The sequence below is a fragment of the Hyla sarda genome, chromosome 2, assembly GCF_029499605.1.
Source record: "Hyla sarda isolate aHylSar1 chromosome 2, aHylSar1.hap1, whole genome shotgun sequence".
In the NCBI taxonomy this organism is placed as follows: Eukaryota; Metazoa; Chordata; class Amphibia; order Anura; family Hylidae; genus Hyla; species Hyla sarda.
In genome coordinates, this window is record NC_079190.1 from 240,642,922 (window position 1) to 240,670,398 (window position 27,477).

A 27,477-nucleotide genomic window follows, 5' to 3' on the forward strand; every position below is an offset into this window, starting at 1 on the left:
TATCAGTAGCTGACGGTTACATACATTCCGAGGAAAATACAAAAATGAAACACCCACATGTGACACCATTACAGAAAGTACCCACCCTGAGGAATGGGTATAGGGGTAAAGAGGACATTTTTAATGCACAGGTGTTTCCTAAATTTATTTTCCAGGAATGGATGAAGGGTAGCTTTTGAATATTGCAATTTTCAACCTATACTCTGCTTCATTTTTCTGGGAACAACTAACATGTGACTCCGAATTGTCGCCTGGAAATACGACAGAGCTCAGCGAGAACTCTTTGCATTTGAGGCGGATGTTTGTTACGGACCTAACAGTTACATACATTCAGAGGAAAATACAAGAAAGGAACACCCACATGTGAGCCTATTACAAACAGTACACCCTCTAAGGAAGGTGTATAGGGTGAAGTGGAGATTTGGAACAGACGGGTGTTCCCTTCATTTATTTTCCAGGAATGGATGAAGTGTACTATGGGGGGGAAAAAAATTGCAATTTTAGAACTGATATGCCAATTATTTTCCCAGAATGATGACCCAGAGTACAGCCAAAAGTAAAAATGATGCCCGCCCCAAACCCTATACTCTGAATCATCATTCTGGGAAGGGGATATGTGGGACCGTCCCTATTCTGTTACCTCAAATGCGCAACCCGCTCAGGTGGAGAGAGAGAGCGTTGCGCATTTGAGGCAACTGCAAACCTCCAATGCTGTTGACTCTGTGTCCCATGACCCATTTTTGGGGGACAAAGATATTATGAGGGGCATTGGGAAAGAGGTTTTGGGTTTGATTTTTTGGGGGTAGGGTATTTTGGTATAAAATTTGGAAGATAATGTACCCTGGACTGGTACATTGGAGCCGAATTCTGGGGAATGAAATTTAGGGCAAAGGATGGAAAATGTAGTACTCCATGGAAGTGTGATACTCCCTGAAGCAGCCTATGCAGAGGCCCGGATGATCGGGGCAAGTGTCACACTGAATGGTGGTGTCCCTCCGTCTCCCCTTCCTGTGACACACTCTGCATCTTTTCTGGGTTCGTCCCGACCTTCCAGTGTTGGGGATCACACATGGAAAGTGTTGGCCGGGGACGATCCGGGGACCTAAAGTTCCAGAGGTGCTCTGACCCGCTCTTTGGCGATCACCATAGATGAGGGCCTTTAGAACTACCTCTTGGTACTCCAGGTATGTCCCTGTGTTGCCAGCGTTCTGGTACAGTATAAAAGAGTTGTACATGGCAACCTGTACCATGTAGACCGCAACCTTTTTATACCATACGCGTGTTTTCCGCATGGCATTATATGGCTTGAGGACTTGATCAGAAAGATCAACTCCCCCCATATACCGATTGTAGTCCAGAATACAATCGGGCTTGAGGACCGGTCCCGCGGTACCTCGCACAGGGACAGGGGTGCTGCCATTCCCATGAATTGTGGTGAGCATAAGGACATCCCTCTTGTCCTTATACCGGACCAACAACAGGTTCTCATGGGAAAAGGCACGGGACTCATCCCGGGGGATAGGAGCATGTAGGGAATGATGGGGCGGAAGGCCTCTTTGATTCTTCCGGACTGTCCCACAAGCGACCGTGGATCTGGCGGCGAGGGATGAAAAGAGAGGGATACTAGTATAAAAGTTATCCACGTAAAGGTGGTAACCTTTATCTAGCAATGGGTGCAAAAGGCCCCAAACGATTTTCCCGCTAACACCCAGAGTGGGGGAACAATCTGGGGGTTCAATGCGGGAATCTCGTCCCTCATACACCATAAACTTGCAAGTGTACCCGGAGGTACTCTCGCAAAGTTTATACATCTTCACGCCATACCGCGCTCGCTTGGTCGGGATGTATTGCCGGAAGCTGAGTCTCCCCTTGAAGCTGATGAGCGACTCATCAATAGAGACCTCCCGCCCCGGGACATAGGCCTCCCAAAATCTGGCCCCGAAGTGATTGATGACCGGCCTGATTTTATACAGGCGGTCATACGCGGGATCAGTTCGGGGGGGACATGCCGCATTATCAGCATAATGCAAACATCTCCGAATGGCCTCGAACCGGGAACGTGTCATGGCCATACTGTAGAGGGGTGTCTGGTAAAAGACGTCCCCACTCCAATATTGCCTGACACAGGGTTTTTTAACTATACCCATATGCAGCGCAAGGCCCCAAAAGGTCCTCATTTCGGCTGCATCGACTGGAGTCCAGCCGCCGGGTCTAGCTAAAAGTGAGCCCGGGTTAGCGGCGACGAACTGTTGGGCGTACAGATTCGTCTGTGTAACCATCAAATTAACAAAGTCGTCACTGAAAAAATGACCGAAAAAGTCCTTTTCAGTGAACCCGGCGATGTTAATTTTGATTCCTGAGTCGCCAACAAACTCAGGAATCACGGGCTCGTGGTCCGCTGGCTCAGCCCAGTCAAGTTCTCCGGTACGAGGTACCAGTGACCTTGGCAGGGGGGCTTCACTAGTATGAGCGCCAGGGGGACTCATACTAGCATGGGGCACAGGCTCAAGGACAGAGGAGGTTTGCGGCACCGCATGGCGGCGAGTTCGCCGCCTTGGTGGCTCATCATCTGAACTAGATGATGAGGAGGACGATGAAATAAGGAAGGTGGGGTCTTCATCGTCCTCTGAGATGCTTTCAGAGTCGGAGGCAATTAGGTCATATGCCTCCTCCGCCGAAAACACTCTGCGGGCCATTTCCCTACTCTAATGGGGATACGGGTATGTGTGTGTGTGGGGGGGAAAACTTTATTGGTGTGTGTGCTGCGTGTGGTGTGGTGCGATACTACCTCCCTAACCCGCCCTAGCCTAACCTAACTAAACTAACCCGCCCTAACAGAAAAAAATATAAAATAAAAAGGGGACTTTTAAAAAAAAGGGGGACTTCTAGCGCAAAAAAAAACCCTGCACCAAAAAAATAAGCGTTTATCTAATCAGTGGTGTGCGCACTGATTAGCGCTTGTGGCGGCAGGGGGCGCAGAAGTCAGTGGGGGGTCCAGCCACTCAGCCCAGGACAGTGGCTGGTGGCTTGTTCACAGACCCCCACACAAAAAACCCGAAAAAATAAATAAAAAAACGCTTTACCCCGAAAAAAATGCACCCGCCTGAACCAAAAAAAAAAAACGCTGATCAGTGATAAATCACCGACAGCGGTGGGACAGGCTGCACACACAGGTACGGTCCGTCCACACAGTACACGCCTGCTACTGGTGGCACGGACCGCCTATGGGTGCAAAAAAAAAATCTGCGTTAACCGAAAAAGGTGCCTTTACCACAAAAAAAAAGCTGATCAGTGATAAATCACTGACAGCGGTGAGGCACGCCGCACACACAGGTACGGTCCGGCCACACAGTACACGCCTGCTACTGGTGGCACGGACCGCCTATGGGGGCAAAAACACGCTAGAAAACCCGAAAAAAAGCGCCGGCACCACAAAAAAAAACGCTGATCAGTACTACGGGACTGATCAGCGGCGGGTGGGCTTTAACAAACGGTGGCGGACCGCTCTTTTATAACTAAGAGGGTCCGCACACACGCTTAGTGAAAAAAAAAAAAAAAAAAAGATCTGCGCCAAAAAAAAAGGCTGACGGCAGACCGCAGCGACCCAGCAGGGCCGGGGTCACGCAGCTAAAGGTGCTACGGACCCACGGACACCCACTGAGGTACGCCAAAAAAAAAAAATTAAAAACTATTTTTTTTTTTTAACCCTAACCTGTCCCTACCTAATCTAAAGCTATCCCTGGGGATTTCTGTGCCAAGGGGCCACAGAAAGGGGGCAAGGGGCACTTTTTTTTTACTGAGGGGATGGTGGGCAGCACGGAGCTCCGTCCTGCACACCAGATCTCTGTGGAATGGTGGGCAGAACGGAGCAACGTGCTCCTAGCCCACCAGATCCCCTCCCATTACATTGTGATTGGTGTGGCCACTTTGGCCACCCAATCACAACTGTACTGAGGGGGTGGCCACAATGCCAGCCCCCAGTACAGCATGGATGGTGATTGGTGGTGTATACTACACCACCAGTCACCATCTATATCCAGGTCACAGGGTCACACGTGACCCTGATGACCTGGAACCGCTGCAGAACGCCGGTTAGTAGTTACCGGCGTCCTGCAGCGATCGCCGGTAAAGGAGGTCCTCCGGACCTCCTCCGGCACACTGCCAGGATGTCTGCTGATAGAAATCAGCAGACATCCGGCTCCGATCCCCGCCCGGCGAGCGGCGGGGAACGGAATCGCAGCGCATCGCTCGTCTGAATTGACGAGCGATGCGCCGCGATCGCCGACATGGGGGGTCATCATGACCCCCCTGGGCGATATGCCCCGATGCCTGCTGATCGATTTCAGCAGGCATCGGGCGCCGGCTCCGCTCCAGATGGTTGCGGGGGGCCGGCAAAACACATGACGTTCTCATACGTCATGTGTCCTTAAGGACTCGGACATGGAGACGTATGAGAACGTCATGTGTCCTTAAGGGGTTAAAGGGGTACTCCGCCCCTAGACATCTTATCCCCTATCCAAAGGATAGGGGATAAGATGTCAGATCGCCACGGTGCCGCTGCTGGGGAGCCCCAGGGATCGCCGCTGCGGCACTGCGCTATCATTACAGCACAGAGCGAGTTCGCTCTGTGCGTAATGACGGGCGATACAGGGGACGGAGCCGCGTGACGTCATGGCTCCGCCCCTCGTGACATCACGGCCCGTCCCCTTAATGCAAGTCTATGGCAGGGGGCGTGACGACCGCCGCGCCCCCTCCCATGGACTTGTATTGAAAGGGGCGGGCCGTGATGTCACGAGGGGCGGAGCCGTGACATAACGATGCTCCGGCCCCTGTATTGCGCGTCATTACGTGCAGAGCGAACTCGCTCTGTGCTGTAATGATAGCGCAGTGCCGCAGCAGGGATCCCGGGGCTCCCCAGTAGCGGCACCGTGGCGATCTGACATCTTATCCCCTATCCTTTGGATAGGGGATAAGATGTCTAGGAGCGGAGTACCCCTTTAAGGACACAGCCAATTTTGGCCTTAAAGGGGTACTCCACCCCTAGACATCTTATCCCCTATCCAAGGATAGGGGATAAGATGTCTGATCTCGGGGGTCTCGCCACTGGGGACCCCCGCAATTTCTCCTGCAGCTCCTAGTCATCTGCAGCATGGAGCCGAAGTTTGTTCTGAGCCTGATGACTCACGATACAGGTTGTGTGACCAATTGTACTTCGTAAAGACATCTTTTATTTTACCATAAAATGTATGGCAAAACAAAAAAAATACTATTTGAGTGGTGAAATTGAAATAAAAACTGCAATTTGGCACATTTTGGAGGGTTTTACTTTTATGCTGTATACTTTAAGGTAAAATTGAACTATTTTCTTTATTCTGTGGGTCAATACCATTAAAATGATACCCATGGTTACATACTTCTCTAATATTGTGCTGCTTTTAAAAAAATTTACTTTTTTTTTTTTTTACAAGAAAAAGTATGTTTAAAATTACCCTATTTTGACCACCTATAACGTTCAAATATTTTTGTATACAGGGATGTATGAGGAATAATTTTTTGCTCAATGATCTGTAGTTTTTATCGGTACAACATTTGCATATATGTGATATAATTTAAATTTATACAGTTTTTGGGAATATAATTTGACAAAAAAGCAGCAAAACATTATAGTTATATTTTGACAGTTCGGACATTTATGCATGCGGTGATACCAAATATGTGTATAAAAATTTTTTTATGCTTTTTGGGGGTAAAATGTGGCAAAAGGATGATTTACATTTTTATTAAGGAGGGGATTTTCACTTTTTATTTACATTTTTGAAAACTTTTTTGAAAACCTTTTTTTACACTTTTTATGTCTCCATAAGGGACTATTTATAGCAATCATTTGATTGCTAATACTGTTCAGTACTATGCATAGGGCATAGCACTGATCAGTGTTCTCAGCGATCTTCTGTTCTGGTCTGCTCGATCTCAGTGCAGAGCAGAAGACCCCTAGAGATGGACTGAGGCAGGGGAGGGGACCTCCATCCGCCATTATGAATGATCGCCGCAGGTGATCCGATCATCCATTTTAACACCCGCACTGCCGCAGATGCCATGATCTGTATTGATCATGGCATCAGAGGTGTTAATGGCAGACATCAGCGCGATCGCCATTACTGGCGGGTCCCTGGCTGATAGCAGCCGAGACCCACCAAAAATTAATGTCCCACCCCATAACAAGGGGCTGATGGCTGCCGCTAATGGCCAGCATTAAGCAATCTCTGCTGCCGACTGTTAAAGGGGTACTCCAGTGGAATTTTTTTTTTTTATCAACTGGTGCCAAAAAGTTAAACAGATTTGTAAATTACTTTTATTAAAAAATCTTAACCCTTCCAGTACTTATCAGCTGCTATATGCTCCACAGGAACTTCTTTTCTTTTTGAATTTCTTTTCTGTCTGACTACAGTGCTCTCTGCTGACCCCTCTGTCCATTTTAGGAACTGTCCAGAGAAGGAGAAAATCCCCATAGCAAACCTATCCTGATCTGAACAGAGCCTGCCGCAAAGTGGAATGGTCTTGCTGCGGCAGGCGGCACCCAGGTTGCTACCCCTGGCACGACTCATCCACACAGGTTGCTGGGATGTGGCGTGGCACAAAAGGAAACTGGCAAGTCGAGGTCAAGGTAGCAGTAGGTCAGGGCAGGTTTCACAGGTGCAGGGTTAGGTAATGGAACAAGGATCAGGTACACAGATATCAGGAACACAGAAACACAGTAGCTTTCTCTAGGACACAAAGGCAACAAAGATCCGTCAGGGAACAAAGGAGTGAGCTGATACTAAAAGACAAGATGCAGGTGTAGACACTTAATTAAATGAGTACTGGCCCGGGGCTGCGAGGACAGGAAGGAGGTGAATGATGGGCTGGAATTCGCATGCAGGCACATCCCGCAATGCGAATCCCAGTCCCGCCAGCAGTGGGGACATGAAAAGAGAGCGCTCACGGCCAGCGTGTCTGGCCGGAGCGCAGATTTTACAATACAGCAGCTAATAAGTACTAGAAGGACTAAGATTTTTAAATAGAAGAAATTTGCAAATCTGTTTAACTTTCTGGTACAAGTTGATTTTGATTTTTTTTCCCCCAAAGGAGTACCCCTTTAATTGTTTATAAAGGACTGTCCTAAATGACATTGGTGGTGCTTGTTGATTGCCGGGAGCAGATCCCTTGTCACAGCAGTCCAAAGCCTTTGCTAGGCCTATGTCTCTGCCAGACCCTGCCTTGGATAGAGTGCAGATCTATTCAATACACAATGGCCCTTATTTACTAAGAGTGGAGTGTAGATTTCTTTGTGGGTTTTAATTCCCTACAATTTATTTTCCACTGTATTTACTAAGGTTTCCCTACATTTTCCACTTTCCCTACATTTTCCACTTTTCCTACACTTTGCTTTTTTTTTACACATGCTCTGATCTGTCGGGTTTTCCTCAGCTCAAATCCACCACATTTTATGTGGAAACCTTAGTAAATATGTTGACTTTTGGTGAAAATGTCGGGAACACGCCCCTTTTCGGAGACCACGCCCTATTTCCCCAGCAGCCACACCCCTTTTCGGATTTTCTTAGCAAAATGGGTTGTTAGTTGGGGTTTTTTCAATTATGGCGCAGATTCTGGCACAGACAGAATTTCTGGCACAATGCGACAGAATCTGGCACACAACCGGACAAAACATGTTGGGTTTGCAATAGTTAAAGGGGTTATCCAGGAAAAACTTTTATATATATATATATATATATATATATATATATATATATATATATATATCAACTGGCTCCAGAAAGTTAAACAGATTTGTAAATTACTTCTATTAAAAAATCTTAATCCTTTCAGTACTTATGAGCTTCTGAAGTTGAGGTTGTTCTTTTCTGTCTAAGTGCTCTCTGATGACACCTGTCTCGGGAACTGTCCAGTTTAGAAGCAAATCCCCATAGCAAACCTCTTCTAAACTGGGCGGTTCCCGAGACACGTGTAATCAGAGAGCACTTAAACAGAAAAGAACAACCTTAACTTCAGAAGCTCATAAGTACTGAAAGGATTAAGATTTTTTAAATAAAAGTAATTTACAAATCTGTTTAACTTTCTGGAGCCAGTTGATTGGAGGGGCAAGCTGTGCATAACTAGCTTGCCCCCTGACTGGTGAGCAGTTAAGGGGTTAAGAAATGTACAGGCAAGGTTTTTTAGCCCCCTCCCCCGCCTGTAAAACTTGCCAGTGGCTACAGTGGTATGTCCCATGGGTAAGGGGGAAGGAGTGCACCAATCAGGGGTTTAATAGTTTCCCGGGCTTTCAGAGGCCCTCCCCTGGGTATTTATAGCTGTGGTGCCTCCCTTCCCCCCTCAATCTGCCCAGGACCCGGAGTTTTGTCTGCCGGTTGGTATGTATCTGCCCCTTATATTATGGCCCGGATGGAGCAGGAGGGTGAGGGCTGGCATGCTCGCTTGTGGCTGAGCTGGCCTCCCCTCCTGTTGCACCCTGGCTGTTGCACCCTGGCGTTGGGTTCGGGAGGCTGGCGGACCTCTCACAGTCCCGCTCTCCTTCCCCCTGTCCTGCCCGTTCCTTTAATCCCCTTCCCTGTCCCGTTCCTTTCATCTCCTGCCCATTCCGTTAATCTCCTGCCCGTTCCGTTAATCTCCTGCCCGTTCCTCTAATCTCCTGCCCCTTCCTTTCATCCTTTTCTCTGCCCGTTTCTTCAATCCTCTTACCTGGCCCGAGCCCCTTTCTCATGCGTGCTCCTTTTGAGCGCGCTTTGCCTCTTTCCCCCGTTACTGTCCCCTCCGCTGCGGTGGCGGCCCCCTGGGTGGCTGCTGCTGTTTTTTGCGGGCTTGCGCAAATGGACGTTTATTAACGTCCATTTGCGTGTCCCTAGCTATGCTGCGCGCTCACAAGTTGAGCGCGCATCATAGCCGCGGGGCCCCGGTTGCTATTAGCAACCAGGACCCATGCTAATGCCGGACATCGCCGATCGGGCAGATGTCCGGCATTACCTTTTTGGATGCGGCGATCAAAGTTGATCGCCGCATCTGAATGTATGTACGGGCGTCCCGGCTGCTCAGTCGGGCTGATCGGGACCATCGCGATTAATCGCGATGTCCCGATCAGCTGGAACGCAGCAGGAGGGTCACTTACCTGCCTCCTGCGCGTCCGCTCGTGGATTGATTGCTCCAAGCCTGAAATTCAGGCTTGAGCAATCAATCACCGATGACCCAGATCATTGCCATGTTAACACATGGCAAGTGATCTGTGTTAGGTACTGTGTGTGCAGTGTTGTGGCTCCCTATGGGAGCTATAGCATTGCACACACACACACACAAAAAAATAAATAAATAAATAAATAAAAAAAAAATAAAATAAATAAATTATGAAGATCAATTTAACCCTTGCCATTAAACATTGGATCACTACTCCCCCCCCCCATACATAAAAAAAAAAAAATAATAATAATAAAAAAATAAATAAATAAATAAATTACTAAATAACTGAATAAATAAAATAAAATAATTAAATAAAATATAAATATCTGTATTACATCAAGCATATGCACCTATACAGTATCGCTGCTTGTGTACATGTCCGTACTATTTAAATATATCTTCGATTGCAGTACTCCTTCAATGGCGTACGCGCCAAAAAAAAATAAAAATAAATAAATAAAAATTCATGAATAAATAAATGAATTAACAAAAAAAATAAATAAATAAATAAATGAATAAATAAATAAATATATAAATAGATAAATAAAAAATTATAAATAATAAATTACAATGATATGAAAAAGTACAAACTACCGTATATACTCGAGTATAAGCCGACCCGAGTATAAGCCGAGACCCCTAATTTCAACCCAAAATCCCAGGAAAAGTTATTGACTCGAGTATAAGCCTAGGGTGGGAAATACCTCATCCCCCCCTGTCATCATCCAGACCCGTCATTAACATCCTCATCATCCCCTTGTCATCATCCCACACATCCCCCCTTCATCATCCCCTTGTCATCATCCCACACATCCCCTTATCATCCCACACATCCCCCCTTCATCATCCCCTTGTCATCATCCCACACATCCCCTTATCATCCCACACATCCCCCCTTCATCATCCCCTTGTCATCATCCCACACATCCCCCCTTCATCATCCCCTTGTCATCATCCCACACATCCCCTTATCCCACACATCCCCCCTTCATCATCCCCTTGTCATCATCCCACACATCCCCTTATCCCACACATCCCCCCTTCATCATCCCCTTGTCATCATCCCACACATCCCCCCTTCATCATCCCCTTGTCATCATCCCACACATCCCCTTATCATCCCACACATCCCCCCTTCATCATCCCCTTGTCATCATCCCACACATCCCCTTATCATCCCACACATCCCCCCTTCATCATCCCCTTGTAATCATCCCACACCCCCCCCCTTCATCATCCCCACCCCCCTTCATCATCCCCCCCCCCCTTCATCATCCTCTTCTCATCATTCGCCCTCAGTGGTCTTCAACCTGCGGACCTCCAGAGGTTTCAAAACTACAACTCCCAGCAAGCCCGGGCAGCCATCGGCTGTCCGGGCTTGCTGGGAGTTGTACTTTTGAAACCTCCGGAGGTCCGCAGGTTGAAGACCACTGCGGCCTTCAACATCATCCAGCCCCCTCTCACCCCCTTTAGTTCTGAGTACTCACCTCCGCTCGGCGCTGGTCCGGTCCTGCAGGGCTGTCCGGTAAGGAGGTGGTCCGGTGAGGAGGTGGTCCGGGCTGCTATCTTCACCGGGGGCGCCTCTTCTCCGCACTTCCGGCCCGGAATAGAGCCGTTGCCTTGACAACGACGCATCTGCGTCGTTGTCAAGGCAACGTGACTATTCTGAGGCCGGGCCCGAAGCGCTTAGAAGAGGCCTCCCCGGTGAAGATAGCAGCCCGGACCACCTCCTCACCGGACCACCTCCTTACCGGACAGCCCTGCAGGACCGGACCAGCGCCGAGCGGAGGTGAGTACTCAGAACTAAAGGGGGTGAGAGGGGGCTGGATGATGTTGAAGGCCGCAGTGGTCTTCAACCTGCGGACCTCCGGAGGTTTCAAAACTACAACTCCCAGCAAGCCCGGACAGCCGATGGCTGCCCTGGCTTGCTGGGAGTTGTAGTTTTGAAACCTCTGGAAGTCCGCAGGTTGAAGACCACTGCGGGTGGGGGAGTTCACTCGAGTATAAGCCGAGGGGGGTGTTTTCAGCACGAAAAATCGTGCTGAAAAACTCGGCTTATACTCGAGTATATACGGTATGTAGATTTCAATGCACATACGCATGTGGTATCAAAGGCCACGTGCGTCAATGTCCGAACTATCAAGTTATATATCCTCATTTGATTGCACGGTTTGCGGTGTAAGCGCAAATTAATAATTACATATATTCTACAGTCCCATATAGCGTATTTTGGTCGCTTTTTATACGTATAAAAAAAATAAATAAATAAATAAAAAAATAAAAAAATGAATAAATAATCACAACTCTAATTGACACGACAATGGTACCGCTGTAAACTTCAGATCACGGCGCATGGTTCTTGCAGCCACTGCACCCCAAACCCTCCATCACCTCTCCTCTGCTGCTGGTTTCCCGGCGCCATTCCGGGCGGCGGCAGAGTACCCGCAACCAGGTGGTCTCCAGCGTGCCTTGTCCCACGCCTGCGGTGGTGAAGTGGTTCCTCCATCTTTTGTGCCTTCTCCATCTTCTGGACTTAGTGAGCGTTCTGTTGCGGGGGGCAGTGGTGGCTCTATTTTCGTGTCTGCTCTTGGGGCTTTGGCAGGCCAGTTGTCTTCAGCTGGCTAGGTTGGGTTGGTGCCCTCTCCTTCCCCGGTCAGTGTGCTTATGGCTGTTCAGGGTAGTATCCGCCTTTTGTTCCTGTGTGTTTGGTGGGTTTGGGTCTCGGATATAGGTGTATGTCTATGTTGGTCTCTGGTTGTGAGTTGGGTACGTCTCTTCTTGACGGGGTGCTTTGGTGTGGTATCATTTTCTGCGGTGCTCACTTAGGTGAGTGGTCTTTTGGCCTTACGCTCTGGATGACCGGGTTTTGTGGACTTAGCTCCTGAGGCTTGTTCCTTATCCTGAATCGGTGGCACCCAGTTACGGTTTTGTTTCTTTTGGTTTTCTCCCCCCTTGGTTTGGTGTTTCTCTCCGTCACTAGTTGTAGTCCCTCTCCACTGCTCTGTTTGTCCTAGTGTATTGTCTGATGTTTTCTCCTGTTTTGCTCCCGATCTCTGGTAGGCATGGGACTCCTGTATGTCGTGCTGGGTGCTTTAGCTGATGTGGCGGTGGGTAGGTTTTGCTTGGGTTTCAGTTTGTCTTTCCTTGTGGGTTCTTCTGTTTGTGGTGGTTTTTCCAGTGGGGGTTTCTCCTGTGCTCTACGCTTGTTGGGGTGTGGTTTGTTGTAGTCTTCCGCATGCCGTGTGGCGTTGGTCTGCAGTTTTCCTGTGTACGGGGAGTGTTTGCGTTTTCTCTGTTTTGGTTTCCTCGGGGCTCGCTAGGTGCCCCTGTTCCGGTCCTTGCTGGTTTACTGTATGTTCCGCATGGATTATGGTTCTGGGCGGAGTTTTTTCCTGCAGGTTGTCTCTGGCCACCGAGGGTGTCTGGTATTTGTGCCCCCGCATATGTGCCCCTGGTACGCTATGGGCTGACATTTCGGTTGGTTGGGTTTTTTTTTTCAGGAGTTGGGCAGTGGACTGGCCTGCTTTCAGTTCCCCATTGCAGCGCACGGGGAGCTCGCTCTGTTCTCTGTTGTGGCTGGTTGGGTCGGTTGTTGGTGTGGTGTTTGGTTTTCCAGTGGTGCTGCAGTGGGTTTCTGCCATGCTTGGGGTTTTGTTTGAGCTTTTCCCTTGGTGTTGGTTGTGGGACTTTGGGTGCTTGCTTCGGCAGCTCATGTTTTAGACTTGTAACGTTACTGTGTGGGTTGGCATGGCCCCTCTGCTTGGTTGCGCGCTACTTTTGTGATGCTTTTCTTCTTTTCTGGTGTGTGATTTGAGTGATCAGGGGGCGTGTTTTCTTCCTATGCTCTGCCTGTTGCATCTAGTGCTTCGCTGTTTGGAGTTACGATTTCTTTCAGGGCTACGCTCCCTGTGGTCGGTATTGGGTGTTGACGTTTTGTCCCATTTTCTCTGGCTGTAGTTCCGGAGGGTTGCTTGTGCGGCCGGCCCGTGGGTCCTTGGGGAGAGTGGTGTAATTCTTGGTCCGCTTTGGTGGTTCCTGCGGTTTGGTCGCACTCACGGTACGGCGCTTGCGAGTGGTTAGTGTTGGTGTGGAGGCCGGGATGTCTACAGTCGAGGAGGGTCCCGGAGGTTCCAGAGGGTCTGTGGACGGCGGATAAAAACTTAAAAAAATAAAAAATAAAAATATTGGTTTCCATACCTGGAATGCCCCTTGATGTAACCTTATAAGGCTCTGATGTTTGATTTACTGTTTCGTTTTAATAGGATGTGATAACGGAAGTTATCTGCTGTGTCACCTCTCCTAGGAGTTTCGAGATTTGGGCAGTGTTCTCAGTGTATCCAAATAACATTCTGAGTATGTGATGCTGGGATCTTCACCTGTTAATGTGAATCACCTATAAAAAAAAAAAAAAGAAAAAGTTGGTTGGCTTTCCCGCTGTGCTGCGATCCAGTGGGGTGCGGTTGGCGCACGGCACATGGCAGGGGGTGATTTTCTTTCTGCTTTGCAGGTGGTGTATACCTAGGGGCTGGGCCCACGAGTGGGTGGCCTTGCTGTCGGCGACCGTTTTTTTCCTATCATTTTTGGGTCGCTTGGTGGCGGCTGCGGGTCGGGTTTTTGGTTGTCGTTTTGCGTAATTTTTCTGATCCGAGATTTTGCGCTAGCTTTTTTCAGGGCTATGTGGATGGGGCACTTTTTCTTTCTCCTCGTCTCCTTCCATGGGACTTGGGTGTCCGTGTTTTTGGGTGCCTATTTTTTGCGTTTCATGGAAAAAGTTTGAAAAAAATAAAAAATAAAAATAAAAATAAAAAGGCCCGTCGGTCCGAGACTGTTTAGGCGATCCGGGAGACGCAGCTCGTGCTCCATGAGGGTCCGTGCATGACTGTTTTGTGAGTTCGGGATTTGCTCTCTTTTTGTATCGGGGCCGGCGGAGGTGGATGGGGTTTCCGGAGAGGGTAGCGCTGCACGTGGGGCGCGGGCGTTCTGCATGTTATGTTGCTATTTTCGCCCAGTTTGATCTTTCCCATGTGTGTTTTTGTTTTAAGAGCGGCTTTCCGCAAGGTGGTGCGAGTGCTGCAGCACTCTTCGGTGTATGGGGGAGTCTGAGAGAGAAGTTCACACGGGTTATTTAAAATTAAAAAAAATAAAATTAAATTAAAAAAAAAATTAAAAAAATTAAAAAAAATGGTCCTGGTGGCAGGTACCTCGGATTTCCTGGAGAGGAAATGTGTTGAGCGGATTTCCTGGAGAGGAAATGTGTTGAGCGGATTTCCTGGAGAGGAAATGTGTTGAGCGGATTTCCTGGAGAGGAAATGTGTTGAGCGGATTTCCTGGAGAGGAAATGTGTTGAGCGGATTTCCTGGAGAGGGAATGTGTTGAGCGGATTTCCTGGATAGGAAATGTGTTGGGCGGATTTCCTGGAGAGGAAATGTTTTGGGTGTGCCGGGGGGCTGAGGTGGCCCCAGGTGTTGGCTATCCAGTTTCTCTTGGGTGGGGGTCGGAGCCCAGTGTAGGGCTAACTGGTCTCCTCCGTGGCGGTAAGAAGACGGTGAAAGCGGGGTCAACCCGGGGTAGACCTCCACACAGGACAGTGTGGCAGCACCTCTCGGGTTGGTAAGAAGCCAATCGGTGTCTTTGTTACAGTTAAATTGTTATTTATATAAGTAATTTAATAAATAAAGCTGTGGCCGATTCCCACCCACGGAAAAGTTAAATTGTTGTTGTGTCAGTTATTATTTAATTAATTATTGTAATAAGGGGGAGGGGTAGTTATAGCCTGCTAGGAGCTAATTGGGTCTTAACAGTCTGGACTCCAGACTGTTAAGACCCAATTAGCTCATAGCAGGCTATAACTCCCCCTCCCCCTTATTACAATAATTAATTAAATAATAACTGACACAACAACAATTTAACTTTTCCGTGGGTGGGAATCGGCCACAGCTTTATTTATAAAATTACTTATATAAATAACAATTTAACTGTAACAATGACACCGATTGGCTTCTTACCAACCCGAGAGGTGCTGCCACACTGTCCTGTGTGGAGGTCTACCCCGGGTTGACCCCGCTTTCACCGTCTTCTTACCGCCAAGCTGTGACTTACAATAAACAAAGATACAAAAAGGGAGGGAGGGAGGGCAAAACTCCGGGTCCTGGGCAGATTGAGGGGGGAAGGGAGGCACCACAGCTATAAATACCCAGGGGAGGGCCTCTGAAAGCCCGGGAAACTATTAAACCCCTGATTGGTGCACTCCTTCCCCCCTACCCATGGGACATACCACTGTAGCCACTGGCAAGTTTTACAGGCGGGGGAGGGGGCTAAAAAACCTTGCCTGTACATTTCTTAACCCCTTAACTGCTCACCAGTCAGGGGGCAAGCTAGTTATGCACAGCTTGCCCCTCCAGACTCTGGAGGGGCAAGCTGTGCATAACTAGCTTGCCCCCTGACTGGTGAGCAGTTAAGGGGTTAAGAAATGTACAGGCAAGGTTTTTTAGCCCCCTCCCCCGCCTGTAAAACTTGCCAGTGGCTACAGTGGTATGTCCCATGGGTAGGGGGGGAAGGAGTGCACCAATCAGGGGTTTAATAGTTTCCCGGGCTTTCAGAGGCCCTCCCCTGGGTATTTATAGCTGTGGTGCCTCCCTTCCCCCCTCAATCTGCCCAGGACCCGGAGTTTTGCCCTCCCTCCCTCCCTCCCTTTTTGTATCTTTGTTTATTGTAAGTCACAGCTTGGCGGTAAGAAGACGGTGAAAGCGGGGTCAACCCGGGGTAGACCTCCACACAGGACAGTGTGGCAGCACCTCTCGGGTTGGTAAGAAGCCAATCGGTGTCATTGTTACAGTTAAATTGTTATTTATATAAGTAATTTTATAAATAAAGCTGTGGCCGATTCTCACCCACGGAAAAGTTAAATTTTTGTTGTGTCAGTTATTATTTAATTAATTATTGTAATAAGGGGGAGGGGTAGTTATAGCCTGCTAGGAGCTAATTGGGTCTCAACAGTCATATATATAAAACAAAGTTTTTTCCTGGATAACCCCTTTAATGAGGGCCAATATGTACTGCATTGGTCTTTATGAGCAATCAAATGATTGCTTTTACAAGTTCCCTAGAGGGACCAAAAAAGTGTAAAAAAAAAAATGTAAAAAAATTCTACAAAAATAAAACCCTCCAATACAAAAAAAAAATACATTATTATAATTTATCCTGCATGGTAAGTGGCGTAAACCGGAAAAAAATGCACCACAAATGCGTTTTTTTTTTGGGTCACTTCACATCCCAGAAAAAACGCTACGCTATTGATGTAAAAATAAAAAATATATAGGGGTAAGAACAAGGCAGTTTAAGGCATACCATTTTTAGTAAACCACAAAAAATAAAAATAAAATTGGGTAACATTGTAATCATACTGACCTGAAGAATCAAGGTAACATCACACAGGTGTAATAAAAACCATATAAACCAAATGCATATATGCATTTGGTCATATAAACCAAATGCATATGAATGGAGCAGTACAGAATCAATACTGAACCAGTTCTGCAGCCAGCTGGAGCTCATGTAATGATATATTATACTGTTCTATGCATGAAGCTTTACACTGCCTAAATACAAATCGCTTTACAAATTCACAAACAGTATAGCCAATAGCGATCTCAATAAGTTTCTGTGACGTAAACAGTCAGTATATGCTCACATTAGTTTTTTTGTATTTTTTCTGGGGCAGGGATTTTCACCTATTCCACAACAGCTTGACACTGCTATGTCACATTATACATATGTATGCCTCTCATCAAACTGCAAAGCTGTTATGGGTTTAGTAATAAAACATGTAAGATCACTGATCTTCCGATTTTCATGGTGTACAGGCTCTTGTAAACTATAATCACTTTAATAACACACAAAATTGCTTTGACTGTAGACAGGTTAACTAGCAACTAAAGCATCATTGAAGATGGGAAGCTTTTTATTACCTGGAACAATTACCTGTAAAACAGTTCTTGTTTTATTTGTTTATAGGATAATAGTGTGCTTATATAGATATCTCAGTATATACAGTATCCATTAACCTAACAGTTCCCTTTGCAATTTTAGAATAGATAGACAAAATAAATGGCTAAACTATGTAACATACGTGGGCTTGGAAGAAAGAAGAGACAGAGGGGATATGATAGAAACTTTTAAATACCTAAAGAAAATCAACACAGTAAAGCAGGAGAGTATATTTAAAAGAAGAAAAACTACCACAAGAGGACATAGAGGGACATTTATCATTGTTGCTTTGGTAAGTGAGTTCCGTAGTAATTTATTTTTTGCTTTGGTTTTGCTTATGTGTGATATATGTATCATACTATCACAGGAGGTTAATAAATTTGGTGCACATAAGCAAAAAACAATAAATCTCTTTGGAATACCATTTTTTTTTACCACACATAAGCAAAAAATGTGTTTATGCCATTTTATTTACCCCATTTTTGGATGTTTTTTTTTTCTTCTCATTTCATATCCATGTAGAGGACTACTTTGAATTCTGTGGACTACGATGACCAGCGTTTTTTTTTTTGTTTAATATTAATAAAATGGTTAATGAGGGCTTGTTGAGTGTTTTTTGGAATAAAAGTTTTTTTTAAATTTTACTTTACAGGCTTAGTAGTGGAAGCCGTCTTATATTACCCCGGTACACACTGCCACAGAGGTGCCAGAAAGAGCCAGAAAGAGCCAACAGGCTCGAAGCATCAAAAATGGTACTTCTGGGCCTAGTCCTTGCGCACCCTGGTAACGTCAGAGTGTTGCTGTTTGGTTGTTAAAAAAGGGGGCACCACACACATTTTTTTATTATTTAATTATGAAAAAAATGCAACAGCCGGATGTTAGTCAGATGTTACCATTTTTACTGGCCACCCCCAGCCAAAATAATGCCAGTCTGTTACTGCCTAGGCCCAGGAGCGCCATGTTTGATGCCCTGGGCCTGTTGGTAGCAGATCTCTCTGGCACCCCTTGGTTACGGTGGGTACCGTCAAGTAAATGAAAGCCTGTCAAGTAAATGAAAAAAAAAACAACACGTTGAAAAAATTTTTATTCCAAAAAACACTCCCCCACAAGCCCTTGTTAACCATTTTATTAATAGGAAACAAAAATAACGCGGGTCATTGTCATAGTCCACCGAATCCAAAGTAGTCCTCTTCACGGATCTGAAGAAAATAAAACCACTAAAATGGTTAGTACATTTATGGTGCTCTCCCCTGGGGAGAACGCCCATAAAGCAGAGTTTCCAAACAGGGAGCCTCCAGCTGTCTCTAAACTACACCCCCCATCATTTCCAGACAGCCTTTGACTGTCTGGTAATTATAGGAGTTGAAATTTAACAACAGCGAGCCTTAAGCACCAGCTGGAGTCTCGCTGTTCCTAAACTACAACTCCTCTGATGGGAGTTGCATTTCAGCAACAGCTGGAGGCACCCTGGTGTTAAAATGGCTATCCGGCCATCCACCCGCATCTCCCACCGGCCGGCTCTCAGAAATGTGAAGGTACGGCACTTTGATTTCATATTTCATGCCGGATTTATGATCGCGGCTCCAACCAGGCAAATATAAAATAACATTGCCGTATTTCCATATTTCTGTGAGTCAGCCGGCTCCTCTCCCCTGCCACCCGCCCGCTAGCTGTTGGAAGACTACAATTCCAAGCATTCCCTTACAGTGAGGACATGCTGGAAGTTGTAAATGCAACAGCTAGTGAGCGGATGGCAGTTGCGACTTTTTGTGCGACTTTTTAAAAATGCTGTGTAAAGCAAGTTTTGTAAGTCAGGTCTGACCTTGCTTAGGCTTGTGACTTAAAGGGGGTTTGTGACTTATTTTTGCCAGGTGCAACCTTCGCACTTGATAAATTCGACCACTGCAAAGTGAATATTGAAAATTGCTTAGGTAGGGCTGATTGGTACTTAATGCTTACCCACAAAAGTCGCACAAAGTGCAACTTTTTGTGTTACATTTGTAAGCAAAAAAGTCTTCTAATTCCCTTGATAAATCTCCTTCATAGCTTTAAATTAGAGGGACAAAGGTTTATGCAGTAATATCAGGAAGTATTACTTTACTGAGAGAGTAGTGGATGCATGGAATAGCCTTCCTGCAGAAGTGGTAGCTGCAGATACAGTGAAGGAGGTTAAACATGCTTGGGATAAGCATAAGGCTATCCTTCATATAAGATAGGGCCAGGAACTATTCATAGGATTCAGATTATTGGGAAGACTAGATGGGCCAAATGGTTCTTATCTGCTGACACCTTCTATGTTTCTAATTAAGCGATTTGTGTATAAGGAAGGAACAAAGTCTACTTAAGTTGCCCTGTTTAGAGTAATCCCAGCTGATATAAGCAATCAAGTTGTTTAGGTCAAAGTGCAAAGATCATAATGACCAATAAGGGAAGATGTTATTAGATGGTGTGAAAGTTCATATTCTAGACATCTGTTGTCAGCTGCTCAGGTACTGATCGTAAATACTGTCAGATATGTTTAATACATCACTGGGCTCCTATGTTGTAAATGCTTTATCTTCCAACAACAGTGACGTATAATCATTGTCATGTGCTATAAGTAAAACCTTACATGAGTTCCTATATTCCTTCATAATGTTAATTGCATACAGTCAGTTACTTGAATATTGCGAAATGTATTTTACTGTTTTGAAGCACAGACGAAACTCTCTATAAGGGAACGTTTAGACGAGCGGGTCCACAGCGTATTTTATGCTGCAGACCTGCTGCTAAAGCACAGCTACATGCTGCCTTTAGATGTGCCTGCTTGGAGCGGCAATACGTCACTACGAGCAGACACACTGAAGCCATGTCGAGCAGCTTTTCCTCTGGACAGGTTTTGATAAATCTCCCCCAATGTGTTGCTCATTTTATGTAATGTTTCGGTGACCTATTGTCAAGTAAATGTTGTTTGGTGTTATTGTTCTACATACATCTGCTTCTGAGGCTCTGTAATGATCTTCTGTTGCAGATTCAGTAGATGTTGTCACTATCAATAGTGCTGCAGCATTATTTTTCCTTTCAAAGCATTGGACATCATGGTGGTTCCTGAGGAAACCTACTTGTAATCAATAGGGTTCATTTGGCGCCCATTAGTTGCAGCTACTGTTAGAAATCTGTACTTGTAGGGGATTAGCCATATTTCTCTGTAAGTCATTGGTGGAACATATTGAAAATTGTTTAATAATGAATCATTGTCACCTTTAAGGTGAAATAAATTATATCCAAGTACACGTAATTCATCTATTCCAAGTCCGAATGATTGCATAGTTGTTTATATAAAATCTACCGTAGTTGTCACTTGATTTCACACCAGTGCTATGACCCTGCAGAGTGCAGCAGACAGTGTGGGGGCAGGACTCACATGTCTTGTATTTACATGGAAATTAACCTGGTTTTGCAGGTTATCTAAAGCAGTTGTTAACATTCACAGCTCTGTTTCTCTGTGGGAGCGAGGTGGACAGTCAGCAGAGGTCTTCGTCAGCTGGATGCTGCCCTGTTTCATCACATTCTTTTCAGTCACGGTAAGAGACTACCATCTACATTTTCAGTTTAGACATATTTTAAAGCACCATGTAACCGTCTGGATCAGTCTTCCATTATCTGTGACTTTATTACAAAACTACATCTCCCATCACCCCTAGCTTTGCAAGAGCTGGGGAGCCACAGGTTTAAAAACAGTAACATTTGTAATAGTTTTGAGGTTACAAAATCTCCACCCAAAGTACATGAGTGTTAAAATAGGAGGGTTAGATTTTTCCTTTTTATTTCCCCTCAAAATAAATGTTATGAGTATTGTCTGGCAGTTGTGCATCTGCTAATTCTTATATAAATATGTGAAGACTTGAATGTTACTTTAGGAAATGGTTGAATTCGATGGACTCTTTTTTTCAACCATGGGAATTTTGTGTTACTTTGTTAATGCTCCTGATATTTGTCACTGTTTATTCCCTTATGTCCCCAGGAACATAAGGGAATAATCATCAAAACCTGTTTAGAGGACCAGTTGCCTATAGCTACTAATCAGATTGCTTCTTAAATTTTTGAAAAGGCCTCTAAAAAATAAAAGAAGCAATCTAAATAGTTGCTATGCAAAACTGGTCAATTATCCCTCAGCACAGGTCTTGATGAATGTCCCCCATAGAGTATGTTCACAGAGCGGAATGTCCAGGCATAATTCCGCAGGAATATTTTTTTTCGGACATTCGGACGCTTTCAATGAGATTTTTCTGCACTGTGCACACAACAGAAATCCTTGTCTATTCTTTCTACAGATTCCGCTTGGAAATGCATTGCTGTCTATGGGACGGCGTATTTCCAAGCTATCCTAGCGCCCGCTGGATCATGCCAAGGTGTGCAATGTCTGCCCTATTTTCTGGGCGGACATTCTGCACATTTTCGGCCACAGTGTTAGTCTTTGTACACATCTGCATTTATATTTCTGTTTTCCTTTTCAATTATTGGAACAGAAAAACGAACAAAACATCAGTGAGATATTTTGTTAGACAGAGGAAATGGAGCAATTGGACATTCTTTTGCCACCACTGTTTTCACAGTCTAAAGCTGACCTAAAATAAATTTCTATTGATTAAATGATTCTCCAGTTACACATAGTAGAGGCTTTGTTTTACACATGCTGATGATCAGGTGAGCAAATACTGCTACGATCATTCTTTCCTGATCTTCGGCCTGTGAAAACAAACCATAAATCACTAAAAATGTAGTTTATCGGCAGAACAGCTTCCTGTGTAACCTGGAAACTTGCTGTCAATGAACTATGATGTCTGTGGTAAAGGCAGAAAAATGATCACGAGTTCAAACCAATCCCAATAATTGCATAGTGCAAAGTAAAAGTTCTGAATGTCAATCAAGCCTTATATATGTTATATATATATTGTTCATATGGGCTATTTATCTGCCAATATAAAAGGACCCTAATTCTTACTATGGTCTTCCTTTGTTGGTTGGATCTATGCCTAAATCAGTGATTCCTATACTGTCAGGCAGACATCATCAGAGTGGCCACATTAGTTGTCTGTGAGGTTACTATGAAGGCAGTTGTCACAAAAGTGATCTTCTCTGACCTTTCTTTGGCTTCTGTAATCCTTGGTTTAGCAATTACTTTTTTTGTGCTTATCGTAATGCTATACTGGATCCAGGAGACAAATAATAGGTAAACTGAGCATTATTTGAAATTCTGAACTTTATCAGGCTTGTGAGGCCCCATAAGGTAAAGATTGAGTAGCCTATGCCTTAATAACCTGCAGAAAGCTATTTTCATATGAAAGTATTAATAAAATTATAAATACTAAAAATGTATTTGTTAGGTTTTAGCTTACTCTTAATTTTGGCTTACAAATACTGATGAAGCATTAGTGTTTTGTTAGGGTGCGTTCACACTACGTAATTCCCACAGAATTCCGCACAGTGAACTTTAACACCAGTGTGAATGGGTCTTCCGAGAGACCCATTCACACCGAGCAATTACCAGCTGCGGACAATTCAGACGCTGAAATTGTTCCAGGAGCACTGCATAGCCGTCAATGGTGACGGTGCAGTGCCGTGGGGTCCTACCACTGAAGTATTTTGGCGGCGGCTGTCAGACTGAATTCGCTGAATTTCGTGAGCGGAGATTCAGCAAGATCTACGAAATGTGAACGCACACTTAAGGTCGCAGGAATTTTATTTAAAGAACTACGGGATTGAAAATGTTATCCCCTATCCTAAGGATAGGGGATAAGTTTCAGATCGCGGGGGGTCCGACCACTGAGGCCCCTCACGATCTCACGTATGGGGCCGCGGCTCTCTGCATAGAGAGCGCGTGTCGACCCCTGCACGAGGCGGCGGCTGACACGCGCCCTCCATTTACTGCTATGGGAGAGCCGAAGCGCTGCCTTCGGCAATTTCCGGCTCTCCCATAGCAGTGTATGGAGGGGGCATGTCGGCCGCTGCTTCGTGCGGTGGTCAACGCGCCCTTTCTAACCAGAGAGCCGGGGCCCCGTACGGGAGATCGCGGGGGGCCCCAGCGATCGGACCCCCCGTGATCTGAAACTTATCCCCTATCCTTAGGATAGGGGATACATTTTTCAATCCCGTAGTTCTCCTTTAACTGTTGGGTGTGGGTTTGTGTTTGTCATTCTTAAACTAAAAGCCAAAAAAAAACAAGGGTACCCTTCCCATAGGATAACCATTAAGACAATGTATGGGAGTGTTACAGAAGTTAGAGCAAGCTTTTATAATGGGAGTACTTGTTGATGGTCGTGCAGTAAACCGTTTGATATTAGCCTGGGTTTCCACTTGGCAGTTTATTGGATAAATGATACTGCAGTTTTTTAGCCAAAGTGGATCCATGAGGAAAGAGAAGTAAAAATCCTTCCTTCATCTTTCCTATTCCTTTTGTTGGCTCAAACACTGCAGTGGCAGATATCTGAAATACCACCAGGTGGGAACCGAGCCTTATCAATTACAATGCTTGTAGCTGATGTCCATTTGAAAACGCACTGACCGCATTGCCAGTGAAGCTTCTGTAACATCGCAGCTGCTACATGAGAACCCAGCCTTAGTGACACTTTCATAGTAATATAGGAATCAGGTTTCTAGAATTGTCTTAAGTCTAGAATGGAATTTGCTGTGACTGTTTTGAGATCATTGTAAAAACTTAGTAGGGAAACATCAGCCAAATCTGCTCATTTCTGGTGGAGAAAACAATCAGAGATTTTGGATTTCAACTTCAAATTCATATGCAGCAAAACAGCAGGGGCATGTGGGATGTGGGGAAGCATGTAGTGTGGAGGCCCAGTGGGATATCTGGATGAATGTTGGAGGTGGTAGTCCTCAGGTCTGGTCAGTGGCAGGGGTGATGATGTTAGTAATAGGTCCCCATGGCACTCCCTGTGAAGGTGTAAGGATTGATGCCCTTGATGGTGAGGTACAAATTGTAACCAGAGCCTGGGGGGCTAACTTGAAGCCAAAAGGATGATGAACAATTTCACTTTAGGATGGAGACACCAAGTCTTGAACAGAGTTCCAGTCAGGCTTTGCTGAAGCTGCAGCAGGTGCCCCATTTGTCTGGATGGAACTTTTAGATATCATTATCATTTTTGCAGAAATAACCTCATCACAAATGGAGCTGATTTTGAGTCACAGAAATGTCTGCACCGAAATCTGCTGCATGCTAATAATGCAGCACTTTTTTTCCTCTTTTTTTAGTAAGGTTATATTAGACATGAATCAATTTCAGGTATACACTCAGGTATGCAGAAAGCATCAAGTAATATTTTTTTGGGACTGTTTATTTTTACAGAACTTTTTCCAGTAATCAAGTTTACGATGTCCTTAGATTCATCAGACTACACACCAAGTGGTAATGTATATACAATCTACTATTCCCTATAAGCAGACATTTTGGTCTGCCCACATGATCACTGTTACTATAACCAAGGTTACAATTTTTAATTTATAGATACATGTGAATTATATCAGCAGTTGCATTTACACTTTAAGAATCGCTCCCAACAAAACGTGCAAATTTACAAAAAAAAAGATATTAGACCTGAAATTGGTTACATTGGTCATTCTTCTAAAGTTGGCCATTCACATTTGATATGTGTCAACTAAATACACAGATTTCAGTCAGACTGAACTTAGATGTTCAGTCTGACTGAAATCTGTGTATTTAGTTGACACATATCAAATGTGTATGGCATGTGCATGGTGCAGATTTTGGGGCAATAGGAATTGGGCATGTTGAATTTTAGCTGCCTTAACCTTTTGTTCTTAGGGAGATTAGCCATCTTGAGATGTGTCTGTCAGCAGCTTTTTCCCTCTTCTTTTTCAAAGCACGAAACTCATGCTCGGCTGACCTGAGTGTGCATGTATATGGAAAATATTGGGAAAGATTTCTGTCAGCCAAATAAGTTACATTTGGCTAGCTATCTTATGTGTATGGCCAGCATAGAGCTAAACTTAGACATTAGATAATACCAGTTTGTTGCTTGTTTGATGTATAGGGTACATATTTTGGGCTTTTCAACAAATTGTATTTCAATATTGACACGCAGCATATACACTTATTATAGCATATTTCACACTGTGCAAAACCAGCTATGCAGTGGAAATATGCCGTGTATTCTCCCATAGGCAGACCCACAGGGCTACCCAGCAGCAGCCCTGTGTGTGCAGTATGGTTTGGAGGCGGGCCCACATGTTGAAGTCACGTGGGCACACTGGCCCTGCCTCCATACTTCACTGCACACACTGCCATGGGTAGCCCTGTGTGTCTATTTATAGGAGAATATGCAGCACATTTCATTTTCCACTGTGCATCGGATTTTGCGCTGCGTGAAATATGCTGCGTATACGCTGCGTGTGACCCCACCCACACAGCTGTTTTTTTTTGGATAACTGCCACTGTAGTTTTGAGGCAAAGCCAGAAGTGGATCCATGCGAAAGAAGAAGTATAAGTCCTTCTTTTATATTTTCTCTTTTACTGTTAAATCTACTACTGTTTTAGTAAAAAAAAACTACAAAAAAAAAAAAAACAGAACAAAACCTGCCACTTGTTACACCAGCCTTAGACTATTTTAATTAGTAAACATAAATTAATCCCTTAAAATGATTCTACTTTTTTTTATATTCCCTTCTGCATCAAAACAGCATGTGAGAAAACACCATGAACTAACATTTTTATGATGTTTATGTAGGTAAATTTAGATTCCACTGAACAAGTTGGCCATAATATATTTAAATTCTAAGTGTTAGATATCTTTTTTTCTTTTACTCTAGCCTATTTCTACATTGGAACTAATGACAGTGATGATGAAGAAAGCCTTGACTGCGAGTGAGTATTTCTCTCATTGGTGCTGTACTTTGTGCTGTTAGGCATGTTTTGGACTTTTCTTTTTAGGAATAAAAAGACATCTTATCCCCTATCCAAAGGATAGGGGATAAGATTCCTGATCGAGGGGGTCCCGCCGCTGGGGACCCCCGTGTTCTTCCATGCCGCACCCCATTAGTATCAGCCCCCAGAGCGTGCTCGCTCCGGGTCTGATTACTGGTGATCACAGGGACGGAGCATAGTGATGTCACGGCTCTGCCCCCATGTGACAACATGCTCCGCCCCCTCAATGCAAGCCTATGGAGGGGGCGTGACAGCTATCCCACCCCCTCCATAGTCTTGCATTGAGGGGGCGGAGCGTGACGTCACACGGGTGCGGAGCTGTGATGTCACTATGCTTCATCCCCGTGATCGCCAGTAATCAGACCCGGGGTGCGGCGTGGAAGATCACGGGGGTCCCCAGTGGCGGGACCCCTGCGATCAATCTTCTTATCCCCTATCCTTTGGATAGGGGATAAGATGTCTTAGCACCAGAGTACCCCTTTAACCCCTTAAGGACCCAGCCATTTTACACCTTAGGACCCGGCCCTTTTTTGCACATCTGACCACTGTCACTTTAAACATTAATAACTCTGGAATGCTTTTAGTTATCATTCTGATTCTGAGATTGTTTTTTCGTGACATATTCTACTTTAACTTAGTGGTAAAATTTTTTGGTAACTTGCATCCTTTCTTGGTGAAAAATCCCAAAATTTTATGAAAAATTTGACAATTTTGCATTTTTCTAACTTTGAAGCTCTCTGCTTGTAATGAAAATGAATATTCCAAATATTATTTTATTTTATTCACATATACAATATGTCTACTTTATATTTGCATCATAAAATTGACGAGTTTTTACTTTTGGAAGACATCAGAGGGCTTCAAAGTTCAGCATCAATTTTCCAATTTTTCACAAAATTTCCAAAATCACAATTTTTCAGGGACCAGTTCAGGTTTGAAGTGGATTTGAAGGGTCTTCATCTTAGAAATACCCCACAAATGACCCCATTATAAAAACTGCACCCCCCAAAATATTCAAAATGACATTCAGACAGCATTTTAACCCTTTAGGTGTTTCACAGGAATAGCAGCAAAGTGAAGGAGAAAATTCACAATTTCCATTTTTTACACTCGCATGTTCTTGTAGACCCAATTTTTGAATTTTTACAAGGGGTAAAAGGAGAAAATGTATACTTCTATTTGTAGCCCAATTTCTCTCGACTAAGCACATACCTCATATGTCTATGTAAAGTGTTCGGCGGGCGCAGTAGAGGGCTCAGAAGGGAAGGAGCGACAAGGGGATTTTGGAGCGTACGTTTTTCTGAAATGGTTTTTGGGGGGCATGTTGC

At 45.0% G+C, this 27,477-nt stretch overlaps 1 protein-coding gene across 1 annotated transcript in view; it reads left to right on the top strand.

Moving 5' to 3' along the window:
* Nucleotides 1-27,477, top strand: part of LOC130355902 (uncharacterized) — a 54,335-nt gene that overhangs the window by 13,884 nt on the left and 12,974 nt on the right. Inside the window, exons 3-6 of the mRNA XM_056556728.1 lie at nucleotides 17,314-17,503; nucleotides 20,684-20,774; nucleotides 24,554-24,613; nucleotides 26,035-26,089. Coding sequence (XP_056412703.1) covers nucleotides 17,387-17,503; nucleotides 20,684-20,774; nucleotides 24,554-24,613; nucleotides 26,035-26,089 — 323 coding nt within the window. The 5' untranslated portion in view covers nucleotides 17,314-17,386. The remainder of the gene's footprint in view (nucleotides 1-17,313; nucleotides 17,504-20,683; nucleotides 20,775-24,553; nucleotides 24,614-26,034; nucleotides 26,090-27,477) is intronic.